The sequence below is a fragment of the Pan troglodytes genome, chromosome 5 (genome assembly GCF_028858775.2).
Source record: "Pan troglodytes isolate AG18354 chromosome 5, NHGRI_mPanTro3-v2.0_pri, whole genome shotgun sequence".
NCBI classification, from domain to species: domain Eukaryota; kingdom Metazoa; phylum Chordata; class Mammalia; order Primates; family Hominidae; genus Pan; species Pan troglodytes.
In genome coordinates this window covers 35,647,508-35,665,956 of record NC_072403.2, presented here as the reverse complement: position 1 = coordinate 35,665,956, position 18,449 = coordinate 35,647,508, and the positions used below count along the sequence as shown (strand labels likewise).

At 45.3% G+C, this 18,449-nt stretch overlaps 1 protein-coding gene, 1 long non-coding RNA gene and 1 pseudogene across 2 annotated transcripts; 2 read left to right on the top strand and 1 right to left on the bottom strand.

The window, feature by feature from the left end:
- Positions 1–2,579: 2,579 nt before the first annotated feature.
- Positions 2,580–3,280, top strand: LOC101056959 (large ribosomal subunit protein uL23-like; annotated as a pseudogene).
- Positions 3,281–3,356: 76 nt separating this feature from the next.
- On the bottom strand, positions 3,357–11,655 carry PATR-F (major histocompatibility complex, class I, F; the record flags this gene model as incomplete). Its single annotated transcript, NM_001129198.1, is given in 7 exon segments — positions 3,357–3,412; positions 3,772–3,804; positions 4,252–4,368; positions 4,509–4,782; positions 7,475–7,479; positions 7,481–7,494; positions 11,645–11,655. Coding segments are annotated over 7 exon segments (459 nt in total), but the record flags the coding sequence as incomplete, so codon positions are not given.
- A 3,580-nt stretch (positions 11,656–15,235) lies between these two features.
- Positions 15,236–18,239, top strand: LOC107975438 (uncharacterized). The gene is made up of 3 exons (XR_001718972.4): positions 15,236–15,514; positions 16,021–16,174; positions 16,977–18,239. It is a non-coding gene; the product is annotated as an uncharacterized LOC107975438 (long non-coding RNA).
- The last annotated feature ends 210 nt before the right edge of the window (positions 18,240–18,449 follow it).

Genomic DNA, 18,449 nt, shown 5'->3' with positions numbered 1-18,449 from the left:
ATGAGATTGTTTGTTTTTCTGTTGTTAAGTCATAGTTCTTTATGTATTCTGGATATTAATTCTTTATCAGGTATATAATTGGCAAATATTTCCTCCCATTCTGTGCATTTTCTTTTAACTCTCTTAATAGTGTCCTTTGATATATAAAAAAGGTTTTTAAATTTTGATAGTCTAATTTATTGTTTTTCTTTTATTGGTTGTGCTTTTGCTCACCAGTCAAGAAGCCATTGCCACATCCAATGTTCCTAAGATTTTCTCCAATGTTTTCTTCTAAAAGATTTATAGGTTGAACTCCTAAGTTGAGTTCCTTGAACCATTCTGAGTTAATTGAGTTAATTTTTGAATATGGTGTAAGGTGATGCTATGAATTTTGTCCAACATCATTATTTTGTATGTGGATATTAAGGTTTCCTGGTACTATCAGCTGAAGTGGGGCTGATACACTTGTAAGATGCAGTGAGCACTGATAAATGGGAACACCATGCATTTATTTACTTGTCTTTACTCCACAGGTGATTGGAGGAGGCTTTTGGTGACAAACCCAAAAGAAATGAATACATATGAATTCTTGTTAAATCAAAATCAAATAAAATTATAAAATTTAAAATGTTAAGAGTGAGGCAAGACTAGAACATCACTAGACAGGCTGAAACATGCTGAAATGGAGGGTTTACTGCTTTCCTTGCTTTACATTTTGCTGGCTCACAATGGCTTATATTTATTGCATAAGGGGGCCACAGGGAGGGGTGTTTGCTCACATAAGGAGCCCCTGGTTTTCTTCAGAAACAAGTTCAAATTCTCCACTTAGAGCCAAAAAAAATTAATTGCAAGATGTTCAAACTGAAGTTGGCTTCTATAAAGTCAAAGAATAAGCAGTAAGTGTAAAATAAACCTCAGGAATCCAAGGAAATTCTACCTTTTTACCTAGAAATGGCCTCACAATGCGTCGCTGAAGGGAGAGGGTCCCTTCCAGGAACCCCATGATGTAGGGGTTTCTGCTGCAGTCCCAAATTGAGTTGTCCCTTCTCTCTAACTGCAGGTCCCACAAGACTTTACTGCGGCTTCAATAATTTCACCCGGGCTAAGATTTGAGGGGTTTAATGCTTTTTATTTTGAGCTGCTGTCTGGGACTTAGAAAGGTGACTTGCATTTTTTGTCAAAATATTATTTCTTTGATGGAATTTGACATTGGTGGACACTCTGCCTTCCTGTGTGGTTCCTACAAGGGCAGATGACCTTGCACTTCTTTTTGGCACTTCACTAGCAGTGATAGAAGGTTTGAAGTCAGGGCCTCCCTCAATCTTTACCCTCTCTCTAATGCAGAGGATTGCGGCCTGCTGGCAGAAGACTGGTGTCTTGGGCCCCAGCTGACCTGATGAATATCAATATCCAATGCCCTGTAATGAAGTCATGTGTGCACATATCATCACTTCTGCATGCAGTTTCATGGGAAGGTGGGTTCCTGGACCCCAGGTTAAGGGCCTAAGCACTACAGGCATACAGATAGAGCTCCAGGGAAGGGAGAGATGACTGGGGTGGGACCACACTTTTCCTTCAGGGTGTCCCTCAGTTCAAGGAAGCTTGTACTCAAGGGAGAGAAAGTCCTGGCAGGCCTCCTCACCCTTGGCAATCTTGGTATTGGGGCTGGATAATTATCTGTTATGTGGGTGATTGGGCTGACTTGTGCACTGCAGGATGTTCAGCATCCTTGGTCATTCCCCACAAGATGCTGGTAGCACCTCCTCCTCACTCCAGTCATGGCAACAAAACATTTTTCCAGATATAGCTAATGTCCTCTGGTGGGAAAATTGCTCCTGGATGAGAATACTTGTTTGAGAGGTAGAGACACTCAGGAGCTGGGCCTGTAGAGGGAAAGTGATCCGGAAGTAGATACAAAGCAGAGTGGGGCTGGAGAAGACAGGAAGGGAGTCTAGGTCTGGAGGGGCCTGGCCTGATGGTTGAAGGTCTGGAGCTCAGAACCTCAGGGTATGGGGAACTAAAGCTCGTGAGGAATGGGGAGAGTGGCAGAACCTCCTATTGCCAGAATATCACACTCATACCCACTAAACACCCAGCCCATGGTTCTGCATCTCTGGGAAGTCAGGATAAATTTGGCTGTATGGGGTCAGAAAGAGTCCCGGTAACCCTAGGCTTTGTGTGCCTCCTGATGTGATGAATGTGCGGTCACAGCTCCTCCTGTAAACATTGCTGCCAAATGTTTAACCCAGAGCTACATAGGTCCTTAGGAGGCATAGCAGATGGAGGAAAAAAGTTAAAGGCATCAGGGGAAATAATATGATAAATTCAGTGTGGAGAAGATTCCACAGGTATTTGGCCTCATCTCTGAAACAGGTAATGCCATTCTAAAAGAAAAAAGATGGGTTGATTGTTATAGATTGTAGGTAATTAAAGAAACATAACCAAAGGCAATGAGTGGACATTTTAAGAAAACAAGCTATAAAAAATAGGTACAAAAATATACTGAAAGAAGTGGAGATATCTGAACATAAAAGGACTTTAAATAATATTATGGAATTATTTATTTTCTTTGGTGTGATAATGTTGGTTCTTAGGAGGTGTGTGATGAAGTATTTAGTGGTCTAGTATCATGGGTCTTGCAACTTACTTTAGAATGACTCAGTCAAAAATCTTAATCTGGACCCTTTTCATAAGATGGTGCCAAAAACGAAGAAGGAAGCTCCTGCCCCTCCTAAAGCCAAAGCCGAAGCCAAAGCGAAGGCTTTGCAAGGCCAAGAAGACAGTGTTGAAAGGTGTCCACAGCCACAAAAAAAACAAGATCCACATGTCACCCACCTTCCGGCGGCCCAAGACACTGTGACTCCGGAGGCAGCCCAAATATCCTTGGAAGAGCACCCCCAGGAGAAATAAGCTTGACCACCTTGCTATCATCAAGTTTCTGCTGACCACTGAGTAGGCTGTGAAGAAGATAGAAAACAACAGCCCACTTGTGTTCACTGTGGATGTTAAAGCCAACAAGCACCAGATCAAACAGGCTGTGAAGAAGCTTGTGACATTGATGTGGCCAAAGTCAACACCCTGATTCAGTCTGATGGAGAGAGGAAGGCATATGTTCGACTGGCTCCTGACTACGATGCTTTGGTTGTTGCCACCAAAATTGGGATCATCTAAACAGAGTCCAGCTGGCTAATTCCAAATATATGTATATCTTTTCACCATTAAAAGAATCTTAATCTCTTTATTCACTCTTTCTCTTCACACACACACACACACACACTTACGTGCATGCTATAAAAACATATCTACCTGTATCTATAAAAAGATATATTTTTATTCTTTATTTTTAAAATTTATGTATGTTCGTGAGGCACAAGTGCAATTCTGCTACATTGATATCTTGCTTCTCAGTCCCACACAAGGAAGCTGTCTCACACTATAGAGAAAATATTCATGAACAAATTCGTATCAGTCACAGTGAGAGGTAACACTTTAAATAGCCCATTTCATGCTCAAGACATCCAAGTCAAAGAAACCCAATAGCACAGCTGAGTCCCCTCTGTTCCCCCCCAACACCCCACTCACATCAGGGCCCCTGCCCTGGAGTGTCACCTTTATTAGCTGTGAGAGACACCCGAGAGCCCTGGGCACTGTCAGTGATTGGGGTAGAACAAAAACAGGACCTGGTCAGAGCCCACAGATGTGGCTAGAGGAACTGTGGGGTGGGTGAGCTCCCTCATAGGCTCCTGACTACAATATCCCAACAATCTCAGGGATCAGCCTCCTTCATCTTACCTGCAGCCTGAGAGTAGCTCCCTCTGTTTCTATCTATAGGAAGAAAATGTCCTGTGAGAGGCCAGAAAGGAGGCAGGGCCATAAGGTCCTAGAGCAAACCCCTAGTCTTTGATCCCAGAGAAGTTTCCAGAAAAGTGTAACTGTAGATCCAGGGCAGGATCAAGAAATATGAAAAAGCAGATGTGGGTCCTGGACCAACTGCCCTCCTGAGGTCTGTCATCAGCAGGGACCTTCCCCTGTGATTTGTGACTGCTGGGATCAGGTCCCATCACCACCATAATCATCGAAGTGAAGAATCTGTCCTTCATTTTCACAGGAGCTTTACAAACGAGTAGGTGCTGGCACACAGGGCTCAGGCTGGGTAGACCCATGAGTGTGGATGGTGCTTCCCAGTAATGAGGCAGGGCACACTTCTACTTGGGGCTTGCAACCCCCAGTGGGACAAGAAAACTCAGACTCCACTCCTCACCCCTTCCCTACCTGAGCTCTTCTTCCTCCACATCACAGCAGCGACCACAGCTCCAGTGACCACAGCTCCAAGGACAACAAGGCCAGCAACGATGCCCACGATGGGGATGGTGGGCTGGGGAGACTGCTCTGGGAAAGGAAGGGAAGGTGAGGGGCCCTGATCTCCAGGCCTCAGCCCTGACCCTGCTGAAGAGCTCCAGAAGGCCTCCTGCTTTCCCTGAGAAAAGACATGACCCCTCATTCCCCTCTTTACCCATCTCCCTCCTTACCCCATCTCAGGGTGAGGGGCTGGGGCAGCCCCTCGTGCTGCACATGGCACGTGTATCTCTGTTCCTCTCCAGAAGGCACCACCACAGCAGCCCACTTCTGGAAGTTTCCATCCCCTGCAGGCCTGGTCTCCACAAGCTCTGTGTCCTGGGTCTGTTCCTCCCCGTCCCGCTGCCAGGTCAGCGTGATGTCCGCAGGGTAGAAGCCCAGGGCCCAGCACCTCAGGGTGGCCTCATGGTCAGAGATGGGGTGGTGGGCAATGTGTGCCTTTGGAGGATCTGAGAAGAGTCAGAAAATTCAGGCACTTTGCACTCCTCATGGGAAACCCCAGCAGCACCCATGTGACCAACCTGAGAATGGACAGGACACCTGGGGTGGAGAAGGGAGCACAGAACCCAGACACCAGCCTGGACACAGACACCTGGGAAAATCTCCTATTCCTTGGAAAGTTCGAGTCTCTGAGGGGGGAGCAGGGACTTCTGGCCCTGACCTAAGTGGAGGCCGAGGGACTGGAATCAGAGCCCCAAACACATTGAGTCCCGGGGGGTGCGTGGGACTTTAGAACCTGGGAACTGCGGCGACACTGATTGGCTTCTCTAGAAACCCGACACCCAATGGGAGTGAGAAATGGGGCCGCGTTATGAGTATCCAGGAAGAAGGACCTGACACGGGTTGGGAGAGAAAGAGAAACTCTGGGGAGATGGGGAATTCTCAATACTGAGCCTCCCAACCTCAGACACCGCCTCGGGGCCTGAGCCCTTGAGAGCCACTCCTGGGGCCCTGGGACTTTGCCCTCCCCCTCCCCCTCCCCCTCCTGTGCAGGGTGTGTCTCAATGTCTCCCTGAGTCTTCGCCCGGGGGCTGAGAAACCAGGGAGTTCGGCATGGACCCAGTCCATCTCCCTTCATTATTCATTCCGAAATCCCAGTCCCTTGATTGAACTTTCTGCCTCCCATTCCATACCTGGACTCCCCGGACTCTTTTGGAAGAAAATTCACCCCAAGGAGCTTGGTGCCAGACAATGAACTTGTCCTGAGAATGAAGGTGTAGAGACAGTTTCTTCTTCTTCTTCTTCTTCTTCTTCTTCTTCTTCTTCTTCTTCTTCTTCTTCTTCTTCTTCTTCTTCTTCTCCTTCTCCTTCTCCTTCTCCTTCTTCTTCTTCTTCTTCTTCTTTCTTCTTCTTCTTCTTCTCCTTCTCCTCCTTCTCCTCCTTCTTTCCTCCTCCTCCTGCTCCTCCCCGCCCCCCTCCTTCTTCTTCTCTGGAAAAGTTGTACCTGAGCGTATGAAATAGGACAGAGACCAGTTTCTTTCTTTTTTTTTTTTTTTTTATTAGCTGCAGTGAGTAGTAGAATCTTGGTAACCCCTGAATTATCAGGAATCTTTTTTTTTTGTTTTTTGAGACGGAGTCTCTCTCTGCCGCCCAGGCTGGAGTGCAGTGGCGCGATCTCGGCTCACTGCAAGCTCTGCCTCCCAGGTTCACGCCATTCTTCTGCTTCAGCCTCCCGAGTAGCTGAGACTACAGATGCCCACCACCACGCCCGGCTAATTTTTTTGTAGAGATGGGTTTCACCGTGTTAGCCAGGATGGTCTCGATCTCCTGACCTCGTGATCCTCCCGCCTCGGCCTCCCAAAGTGCTGCGATTACAGGCATGAGCCACCGCGCCCGACCAATCAGGAATCTTATGTGTAAAAACTGTTACTTTGGCCCCTTGATATATAAATGTGTCTAAATGCATTACAGTTGTACAACTCTCAGAGCTCCTAAGTTTTGCTTTCCCAGACTATGTATCTGTGACTCTTATTGTATTCTAAAATTACCTTCATTCCATAGCCCTGAGTTTCTGTGGGAGTCCAGGACATCTCCTGACAATACAAAGTAGCACAACGTGTTATTGTATATTGCAACCAGGAGCCAATACATTCATTCACCTCAAAGTTGCAAGTGTTCAACGCAGTCACAATGCCCCTCACCAGTGCTCATGCACTTCCTGTTTTTAGGAAGTATCCGCATCTAAGTGGTGTGCATGTTGTATTGGAACACTTAGTATTTTTTTAACCTGAAAAAAAGCAGAAAAAGCAATTAATTTTTAGGCAGTCCCACATACGGTGTTAAAGGCCAAATGCAAGGAACACCCTGCTAGGCTCTGTAGATGGATGTATTAAAAATTTATAAAACAATGTGTTTAAAGCTAAGAATTCTGCTGCTTTCAAATTCTGTCCCTCTGCTCCTTCTCCTCACCTCCTGCTTCTCCAGCCCTTCCCTCCGTCCTTCTCATCCCTCAGGCCCTCCTCTTCCCTTAGTCCCCACCACTCTGTCACTCCTGAATAGTGGCTCTAGCACTGTTCCATTACCTGCCACCTGAGTGTTCTCTCCACAGTGGTCCTGCTACTGTGAGTCAAAGTGTGTCGTTTCTTCACCTAAAACACTCCAGTGGCTCCACTTCGGTCTTGTGAAGCTTCTAGAATGTCAGGCACTTGAGCATATGAGGGCATACCTGGTTCAGCATAGGCACTAAATTAATTTTTGTTGACTAGTTGAATGAAATATGATTGTATAAAAATTTAGTCGCATCATGGAATATTATAAAATGAAAAATACTGGAAAAATGAAATATTTTATTTTACTCATGTAGTGTGCTTATCAATTTATAAATTCATTCCATGTGTCTGTTGAGTCTGTGTATGACTTTTATATGACTGCATAACAAATTACCACAAACATTGGCTTTAAACAACACCCATTTATTGTATTTATTTATTTATTTTTAGAGACATGGTCTCCCTCTGTTATCCAGGGTGAAGTGCAGTTGCATGATCATGGTTCCCTGCAACCTCAAACTCCTGGCCTCTAGAGGTCCCCCTGCCTCAGTGTCTGGAGTAGCTGGGACTACAGGCAAGTACCACCGTGCTCAGGTAAATTAAAAAAAAAAAATTCCTTTTTGTAGAGAGGAAGGTCTCCTCAAATTGCCCAGGCTAGTCTCACTCCTGGCTGCAAGTAATCCTCCTGTGTCATTCCCACAAACTTTAGGATTACAGGCATGAGCTACCACGCTTGACCAAACAACACTTATTTATTTATTTACAGTTCGTTAGTCAGAAATCTGAGCATGATTGGAGGGTTCTCTGTTTAGGGTTTCCCAAAACTGTGTTTTCATTTTGAGGGCCTCCTTCAGGCTTATACAGAGGCGCTGCTCTCAATTCCTGGTGCCCACCAGCATTCTTTGCCACACAGCCTCTTCATTTTTAGTATCCACATTGGAGGAACCCCCTCACACTGAATCCCTCTCACACTGTGAATCTCTCTGATCAGGAAGAACCCAGTCCTTTCAGGGGCTCACCAGATGAGGACAGCCCGACCAGGGATAATCCCTGTCTTAAAGTCAATTGATTTAGGACCTTAATTATATATGCAAAAATCCCTTCAAGGCAGGACTTACATTACTGTTGGTTGAATAACTGGGGTCAGGTGAATGACCAAGGTTACACGTCTATCATGGGAGGGGATGATAGAATCAGCCTAGCATGGCTTGGGTCTTTCTTTTGAGTTTAATTGGGACACAGTTGGAAATTGAAGTTCAAATAAAGCAATAATTGTGAATGATAATAAAATACATCCTATTTAGCCATGGAAATTCCTCTTACCTCTTAAAACCAAATGACATGTTTAATATTTTATAATTAATTTAGGTTGGGTGTGGTGGTGGCTCATGCCTGTAATCCCAGCACTTTTGGAGGCGGAGTCAGGCAGAGGGCTTGATTTCATGAGTTCGAGATCATCCTAGGCAGCATGGCAAAACCCTTGTCTCTACCAAAAATACAAAAATTTTAGCCAGGCATGGTGGTGCATGTCTGTACTCCCAGCTACTCAAACAGCTGAGGTGGGAAGATCACATGAGCCTAGGAGGTCGAGGCTGCAGTGAGCTGTCCTCCTGCCACAGCACTGCAGCCTGAGTGACAGAGCAAGACCTTGTCTCAATAATAATGATGATAACAATAACACTAATAAATTTAGAGCAAATGAAAATTAAAGTGCAACTATTCATCCTGTCCTGTGAAGCTGTATTGTTTTTTTACTGTTACATTACAAATTACTGAAAATGTGACAGCTCGAAGCAACAAATATTTATCATCTCGCACAGTTTCCAATGCTCAGGAATCCAGGAGAGGTTTCCCTGAGTGTTTCTGGCTCAGGGCCTCTCACAAGGTTGCAGTCCAGTTGTCAGCCAGGGCTGCATCATCTGAGGGCTCAACTGGGCTGGGGATTTGCATGGAAAATGGCTCACTCACATGGCTATTGGAAAAGCCCTCAGTTCCTTGTTGTCTGGTCCCGGGAGGCCTCGGTCCTAGGCACATGGACCTTTCCACAGGTCTGCTTATGACACAGCAGCTGGCTTCCCCCAGAGTTCATGATCCCAGAGACAGAGAGAGCAAAGGTAGAAGCTACGGTAAGTTTTTTGTTCTACACCAACAGTCACAAACTGTTATGTCAACATTACTCCATCAGATAGAAGTGAATCATTAAGTCCAGGCCACACTCACAGGGAGGGAATGAAGCTGCACCTCTGGAAAGTGGAGAGTGTCAAAGAATTTGCATATATGTTAAAAGCAAAATTAAAATTATTGTTTCAGAATTTTATAAATCCAAAGCTTCTTTCATCTGATTATAATTCTTTAATGCTTTAAACTTCTCTTTTTAAAGTAATGATTAAAATTTGAGACATCACAGAGCCTTGGGTATTGAGGGGAAAAAAGTTTGAGACAGAGAAAGGAGATACTATAGTATCTCTAAGTCTTTCTTGCAAATACCTTTAATAACAATATTCTCTTTAATGAGTTGCAACACAGTTGAGAACTTACAGTAACTAGATCAAATAGTTCCAAGACTTCAGTGCCATAACAATAGTGCCTTAAAAATAAGTATTTGTTTTGCCTAAGATGTCTCAAATTTAGTTTAAGAATGTCCCAAATGCCAATTTTCTCATTCAAATATCATCTTTAAAAATATTTGCCAAATCAGATTGCTTTTAAGATAGAAAAAATGTGAATCTCATACCTCAGCCAACACATCTAGCTTAGCATGATGTCAGTAACTTTGGTTGGATACAGTAGCCCAAAATGCTTAGCTCCAACTTAGGAACAAGATTTTCCAAAAACTGGCTACTGGGTGGGCATTCCATAATAAACTTGACATCTTTCGCTCTGGTTTTTAATGAGATGTGGTAGACATGATTCGGACATCACTATGATTCTAAATAGCACTGCTATTCTGTACTTCTACAGTATTTTTTAAGCAATCCTATTGTGTTTTCCATTCCTATTTGCTATTCTATCACTGGTTATTCCTATATAATTTTTTCCTGTTTAATTTATTTTGATCAGTAATGTGCATTTCCAATTCTGTAAAAGTTTAATTCGGGTGTGTGTGTGGTAAAATGTAACATCAAATCCTTTGCAAGATGGAATTACCTTGCACATCAGACCGAACACTGTACACCGAAAATCTATGGAGATGTCAATGAGCCAAGGATCAAATGACCTATTTCTGGTCAAGGCCACTTTCATAGCATTCTGGCTCTCTCCATCACATGGATCATTACAATTGGCTTTGGTCCAATGTGAATAGTTCTTGGTAAGAATTATTGTAATGGCAAAAACCGCAATTATTTTTGCATCAGCCTGTAAGAGTTCAAAGTCACTGTCTTGGCTGCAGAATTACACCAGGCACTTTTTACTCAGACTCTGTTAATAACTTCCTGTTCTTTACTTGTATCCCATACACTGTGGCATTAAACTTTTAACATACAGATTCAGAAAATGCTTCCTTATATCATAGCCACATAGGGTTATTTTATATGTTAGGAATATTTCATGAGAATTGAAGGAAAAAATGGTGAGAAGGAAAAGAAAAATCAAGAAGAGAATAGGTGGAGAGAAACGGGAAACATTATGTATGGATAATATTATAAAAATAGAAGGAAATAAATCAGATGTAGATAACCACTATGGAATAATCGAAACATAAGAGAGGTTTATTAGCTATCTGTTGCTGTGTAACAAACTACCCCAAGACTTAGTGACTTAAAACAGTGAACATCAATTTACTCAAAGAAAACAATACAAATACCAGCAAAACTGGAGCAGGTGGAAGAAGTTGGATAAACAAAAGGATTTTACAAACTGGAAAAGTAAGAGGTCACTGGTGTGTAAATGGAAATGATTTTGTTGGTCCATGTTTTCCAAGAAGCAGATGACATGAGATTAAAGTTGCAGTATTTTATTAGAGGACTCACCTGCCAGAAAATATGGGAAAAGATCCAGGAAACCCTGGGAGAGGCAGCAGACTGAGATGCAAGCGTGACCCCCAAGTGAGGGACAGGAGAGGAGGTTTGTTGGACACATCCTAGACCATAGGCAATCTAAGGAGAGTTGAGCAAGGTCACAGAGGAGTCCTCTAGCCACAGTTGGCCCTTGTCTTCCAGACATAGGCCTCCCTTAGTGTCCCTCTTGTCACCCATCACTGGTTGGGAACAGCCCATGGGAAGCAGGGTGTCTGCACCAATGCTGCTGAGGATGTCAGAGCACAGGAGCAGGGCCTTGGGAGATTATCTGGGAGCATGGTTCAAATCTTCCTTCCTGAGGTTTCTGGGCCCTTGGAAATCAAATTCTCTCAGGCTTGGTTGCTGGACAATTCCACTAACACTTACAGTGGGACAAGGGGAACCAGGAGCCCCCTCAAGTGGATCACTGGGTTCCACACACATTCCTCCTGCCCTCATTGTGACAGCAGCCCAACCTCCTCCTGGAGATTAGGATCTATTACCTGTGCCTGGAGAGGAGGGGACTCCTCACTTGCTGGTCTCTGGGCACATACTGTCCAAATCTCTCTGGGGGCAATAGTAATGTGTTCTTCAGTAGGCTCTCATTTGTCCTGACTTAAGAGTACCTTTCTTTAGAATCCAGGACCTTCTACCCTGCAGAGCACAGGTTTGGGAGATGAGAAGTGCAAAATCCCACAGCAGGTGAATCTAAGGAATGAGACATGGAGCCATACCCACTTTCACTCCTTAGTTTCTGGACCCACATGTTCTTCCTACTGAGAACACGGCACTGTAGAGACGTCTCTGATTTAATAAATGCACTATGTCCTGAAAGACAGCACCCACCCCTCAGAGTGCTTCCTCCAGGCTGGCACTGAGTTGTGCCTGTAGAAGACCTGTCCAGCATTCTTAGTGGCTGGCAGACCCTGGGTGGTGCAGATGGTGATAGAACCAGTGGATCCCATGGCCATGAAAATGCTGCACCTGCTTCCCTGTCAAGTGGGTTCCGCCAGGAAGACAGTGTGCTAAGAGCAATGCCATGCCTGTGAATCAGGAATGTCAAGAGTCCCTGGAGAGTGATGCTGACTGAGGGTCTGAGAGCAGGACAGGAAAACCCACTCATGGAATGGTGCCTAACTCTGTAAAGATGAACCTCTGGCCCTTCCAGAATGGAAGTGGCTCAACTAATCACTTAGCAGCGAGTGTTGCTTTAGTCACCTAAAGAAATATAGCCCCACTGAGGCACATCATTGGCCTCAAATGCTAATGAGTTGGACATTCAGAGGTGGCAGCAGCTGGATCTGTCTTGGTAGGTGGTAGTCAGTGCTTCTGGACCCATATTTAGCCTCATCCCTGCCACTGTGCTTGCTCCATTCATGAACCCATCCTGCCAGGCCTGGGCTGCTGATGGTGAGGGCTGGCTAACTTCAATTTGTCTGCTTGGTTGTTTAGTGCCACTTCAGGTTTGGATGTTTTCTGGAGGTGTCAACATAGGATTCAGGCTCAATCCAGATGGACCATTTCTATCTCATGATGGATGCTTTGGGGTCTGTCCGATCTATGACTTTCTGAGTTACAGAAGCCAATTCATATGGGCATTTGAAATCACATGGTTGTTTGCTGTCCCATGGCAAGGATTCTATCTTATCAAGGCCAGTAACATACCAAAAGTTGCTTCTAACAGGGGCATATGCCTCTGCTGTGGATGACATGGCCTTACTCCAGAATCCCAGGCCCTCCATGTGACTCCCCCACTGGTGCTTGTTTCAGCTGCATCCTGCATCTTTCCCCACGACTGACACCTCTAGGTGGGTCTGAGGGATGGCGCTGCCTCATGGCCTGAATCTGCCAGTGTCCTTTCCTCAGCAGGCCTAATTGAAGCAAGTCCCCTCCTATTTCTCCTGGAGTGTAGGTCAAAGCAATAGATGTGGGATGTGGTATTGTCAGAACTCACAGAGGCTCACCAGGCAGTGTGCTTCCTTCCTTGTAGTGAGGATGCAAGATGCAACACTTTGTCTTTTACTGTGGAGGAGAAACACCTGGATGTCCTCAACCACTGGATGAATAAAACTTCACCACAGTGGCCACTCCTGAATCTCTGTGTGGTTTATCTTCCATCTTCTGGAGAGCACGTGTTTTGCCAAGGCCTTCAGCGTATTTCCCACCTCCTACTCATCCATCCTAGTCAACATGATGTTGTTGATGAAATAAGCTGGTTTACCATTCTATAGGATGCCAGGTTCTTCAGATCTCTTAAGACTATACTATAGAGGGCAGGTCAGTTACAATAACCCTGAGGCCAATTATCAATAAATGTGTTGTGGATCCCACATGAATCACTTCATGTATAGTTTTTCTCATTGGAATGGAAAGGAATGCACTCACCAAATCCACAGCTGCACACTCTGTGCCTGAGGCCTTATCAATCTGCTCTACCAGTGATATCCAGCCAGCATGGCAGCTGCAATTATGACTCCTACTTTTTCAAGTCTGAAGTAATCTCATTCATTGTTTAGGCCCCGTCAGGCTTCCTTGGGGACAGATTGCTGGATTACACGAAGATAATAGGCAACTCCAACAGCACCCCTCATCCTTCAGCTCTCTAATGGCGGTGCTACACCTACAATACCTACAGTACCTTTCATAAGACTCACCCTGGGACTCAATATCATTTTTTATTTGGCCAGGATGAAGTCAGTTGCAGAGGTTTCCCTTTGGCTTTCAGACAATGACAGCCCTTATTCCAGAGACTTGGGACCCAATGTGGGGGTTACTCCAGCTGCCAGGGCATCAATGCCAATTACACACTTGGAGAATGGGGAGATAAACAGGGCTGGGTCTGTGGACCCAGTAGTCCCTTTGTGATGTGTCCAGATTTATTCCCAGCTTCTGTAAGCCCCACTGTGGTGGGGACATAATGGTGCTGTAGGCCTGTAGGCATCAATATCAGCTCACACCCAATGTCAACACTCCCCCAAATTCTGCCTGTTTCCCTTTCCTAGTGTACAGTCCCCCGAGTAAATGACTGTAGGCTCCTTTGCAGAAAGACAGAGGGAATTGTTCCAGCATATACTTGCCATGAGGTTCCAGGGTCCTTTCTCCTGGGATAGGGACTCCTTCTCTGTAACTGGGATCTGAATCTGAAACTTGGTTGACGTTTAGGAATTGAGAATGGGATCATGACTTTGTATTGAGTTAAACACCCTCAGCCTCCTGCTCATCAATTCTTGCTTTCTTATCATAGATGTCAAGCAGTGCCCTTGTTGGCTGCTGTCTGTTCTGACACCACCCTCTATTAACCTTCCCCACAACTCCCTGCAGATCAAGCTGCCTCAGCTGCTCCTCTGAGATTGTCAAGTTAACCATGCCCTCTGGCTTTTGCAGGCCACTGTCACCATTTAGTTCTCTGCCTTTTCAAGGCCACACTTTCCTCATGAATATCAATGAGCCCAACTATAGGACCTCCTTCCTGCCATCACACCCAGCCTGCAGAGGACGCCACCCCGACGCTTCTTAGCAATGCAGGTCCCTCTCACCGGCACATTCCTGAGGCTCTGGTGGAAGGTGTGCCCTATGGGTCCTCTGTGGAGCATGGCCCTAGTGGGCATTCTGGTCTCACATGATGTCTCCATCCCACACCCCCACTTCCCTCAGCCTCATTATCCATCCTCTACATGTTCCAGGACAACTAACTCATGTCTAACTTACTGAGAGTTGGACATCATTTTTTCCAGTCTACATGGGTCCACCCCAGCAGTGGGTTTGCCCCATGCCCTGAGGTCCTTGATAAACCCATACCCAGAGAAAGTGCTCCCAAGCCAAAGGTGTTTTTTTTAATTTATCCAGCTTGATTCTGGCCCTTTGATCAAACACCCTTAAATTCCAATCCCAGAACTGCTCCTCAGGCTCCTACGGGGACATAACGGCTGTTCCTGCAAAGCTCCTGAGTGGAATTCCCACTGCATCATAGGGGTGAGGCTTCTGCAGCATCTTCCAGTGTAGGAAGTGGGAACCATTACTAGAGAAGGATGAGCCTCCTCTGCATGCCCAGAGAGTTCTAAAGGGCACCCATAGGATAACCCTGTTCCAGTTTGCAGAATCTTAGGTTTCCCCACCAAGGCCTTGACTTTCCCACAGCAGGTCTGCCTCTGATGAGTGTCCAAACATCTCTGTAGTACTGTGACTTTCACAATGATGTCATCAGCTATCATTCCACTCTGCAAGGCGAGAGGGGCAGGTGCCCCTCCTCGGTCTGTCTCCACCAGGCCCTGTGAGGGTGGGTGGAGGCTCTCTCCAAGCCCTCGTTTGGCCCCACCCCAGCATGTCTCCAGGTTCCTCTCAGCCCTGGTTCCTTTTGGCCCTGCAGTCACAATGGGCAACACTGTGACACACCCTGTCCTGTGTCACAGTGTCATACACTCAGGCTCACATTGCCCCTAGGCCACTTGCCAGCCAAGGGACATGGCCACATTTTGTGCCTTCTGCACCTCAGCCTTGCTTTCAAGTGCAGGTGATGATGGCACCCATGCAGAACAAATGTGATTTGCTATCTTCATCGAGTTTAGTCATCCAATTTTCCAACCCTCAATGGGCAAGGAAGAGTGTGGTTTCCACCAGAAGGCAGGATGTCAGCAGTCACAGGGGCAACCAACAGGCAAAGCCACTGGAAAATAGATGCTGCAGGAAGCACAGGTGTCCAGTGGAGATGGGAACCCTGCAGATTTGACCGTCTTTAAGCACATTAGAGAGATTACCATTACTAACAACTTAGCCATAAAAGTTTATTAGCTATTTTCAAAAAGCATAAAATTATGTAATATAATTTTTTTAAAATTTCCATCAATACAAAACTAATCTGGGCACTGCAACTTCCGGTGGGCAACTGGGATAGGCGGCATCATCAGGAAGGCGAGCCCTGCCATGCCCCATGTGCCAGTGCCCCAGATGGTGGCAGCCTCCCCAGAAGCACCTTGTATCTCCCCTGCACAGGGCCAGGGTCCCAGCTCCCCATACACCTTCTCCTGCTTTTTCTTTTCTGTCCTTTCCTTTTTTGATAAACCACCTGCAAAAAGGAAAAACCATTCTGAGGACAAGAAACATGTCAATGGGAAATACACAGTTGCCAGAGGGTAAAAGGCCCTGTTCATTCTCATTGAAAAGCTCAGGTATTTCTGTTAAAGTCTCTCCTTTTACTTTAGGATGCTGACTCCTGCGTCCATCTCAACCTGGGCATCGTGCCACCACCTTCAAGAAGAGAAAAACTAAGTAGTGCTTTGCAAAGGGGCAGCAGCATTTCTCATTTCTGACCATGTCAGGCACACGGCCATGCAGATGAGCAGGTGGGGGACACAGGTGAGTCTCCAGACCTGCTCTCCTCCCACAGTACATTCTTGAGTCTTTTTAAACAGTTGTGAAAATGCCACAGATGCAAGCACCTGTGGGCCACTCCCATGGGGACCGTTGCACAAGGCAGTGCCACTCATTCTCAGAACCTCCTACCATGGGCTATGCTTAGTGACCCGAGGCCAAGCCAAGGACGACGCCAGCCACAGCGTGCCATCCTCAGGGGCATGCTGTCAACAGGGGCAAAGATATCCCTAGCAATAAGATACAGAAAGAAAGAAAAAAGGAAGGAAATGCAGCCAATGGGCCGGTTCAGGTTCTTGACTTTGCCACACAAAAGAATTTGAGAGCAAGTCCAAAGTAAAAGTCAGCAAGAGAATTTATTGCAAAGTGAAAGTACACTCTGACAGCTGATCAGAGCAGCTGCTCAAAAGAGAGACAGTACCCTCCCCTCACGGGAATCTTACATGATTATTCATGAATAGGTGGGAAGGGGTATTGTTTTAAGCATGTTCTGTGGTCTCTTGTACGTGCATGCACTGTGGTTGTACATATCAGCACACACCTTACGTCTCATTAGCATCTTAACTTCCCGCTCAGAGTTGTGTTTGCTACTATTGTAATGAGCATAGGTCAGCCCAAGGACGCTATTCATGGGTTTCTGGGCTTCCTCAGATGTGGGGATGCTTCCCTTGGCTCTTCTACCTCTTTGCTGCAGGATGTTCTAACCACAAGCCCAGGATATGGTTTGCGCACCGTCGAACAGCTTGTTCTCTCCATCAACCTGACAAGTCTCTTGTTTCCTTTCAAGGGAGGCTGTGAACACCCTATCTCACCGATCTCAGAAGGACAGTACAGCAGTAGCCACCATGACCAAAAAGATGATTCCAGAAGTGCAGGACAACTCCCTACCCAGAGGCTGTGGCTGTGCAGTTACACACCAAGAGGGGAGTCCAGCTGGCTCTCAGGGTGCTCACTACCCTCATCTGGGGGCCTGGAGGACATCAATTCCTGAGAACGCCACGTTCTAGTGAGTAGAATGAACTGAGAGATACACAGCAAAGCTCCACATACTTTTCCTTTTCTTTGTGCCTGCAGTGTTCTTCATCAGTGTGCTCTCGCTTTTCAGCTACTACTGTTGGCTGGCTGGAAAAAATAGAACAATAGTAAAAATTAGAGACCAGTCTTTGGTGATGAAGAGAAATATTGGCTACTTCCAGTATTTTCTAGCTTTGGTTATGGTTGCAGTTTTCCAGCTCACCTTGTGGGGATGAATTCAGGAAAAACTTCAGTTACAAATTGAAATGAACATGCCAGAAGTATTGGCTCAAATCAACCTTGTCCTATTAAGCCACTTAGTGAATCAAAAGACCGCTTGTTGGACTGTTAATCTCGGTGGCCAGAGAAAGGAGCTGAGCTGAAGAAGGTGTTGTCAGATCAGGAACAAATAATTACAGCGGCAATAGAAAATGGAAGGCCACTTGTTCATAACCATTTGAATAAGGGCAAGGTATATGGAAACACATTATGAACTGATATTTTCAGTTTTGTTTGCAAGAAAATGATTAATGGGGTGAAATAATTGAAGTATCACGGAAGATACATTAAAAAAAAAAAAAGCCTTTGTACAGTTTGCTGGAGTCACAGAAGCCCTACTCCAGAGCAGAACAATGCCTGAATCTTCAGGGTCCATTTGTGCCGCATTCACTAGCAACCACAAACGTGACTTAATTTTACTTTGGAAATAATGCTTACCTATCGTGAGATGCTGTAATATGAACCATCATTACATGTTAACATGGCACATGGAATTTTGAGTGTCTAAGTTACATTTTTAGAGTTGTTTCTTAGTAGCCATGTGAGTTTCCACTCCAAAAACACAAGCTAAAAACTTGTTTTGAGTGAAGGACATCTAGGGCAAATGGTGACTGAAAGTGAATGAGATCCCAATTACTCTTTCTTGTACCGTATAAGGAAAAGAAAATAGATGCTTTTCTTGTTGGGTGTTTGCTAATTTATAATTACTGTTTTATGCTTTTCAACATTTTTAATAAAGTTTTTTATTGTTGGCTATAAACGTTTTAAAAGGATTCTCTTCCTCTAGAATCACTCTAAGTACCAAAATCTGTATTATTCTGGATTCATCAGAGAAACAGAACCAATAAGGTGTGTGTGTGTGTGTGTGTTTTATTCGTGTTATGAAACTGACTCATGCAATTATTACGGTGGCAAGTGTGAAATCTGTAGGATACGCCAGCAGGCTGAAAATGCAGACAGAAGTTGA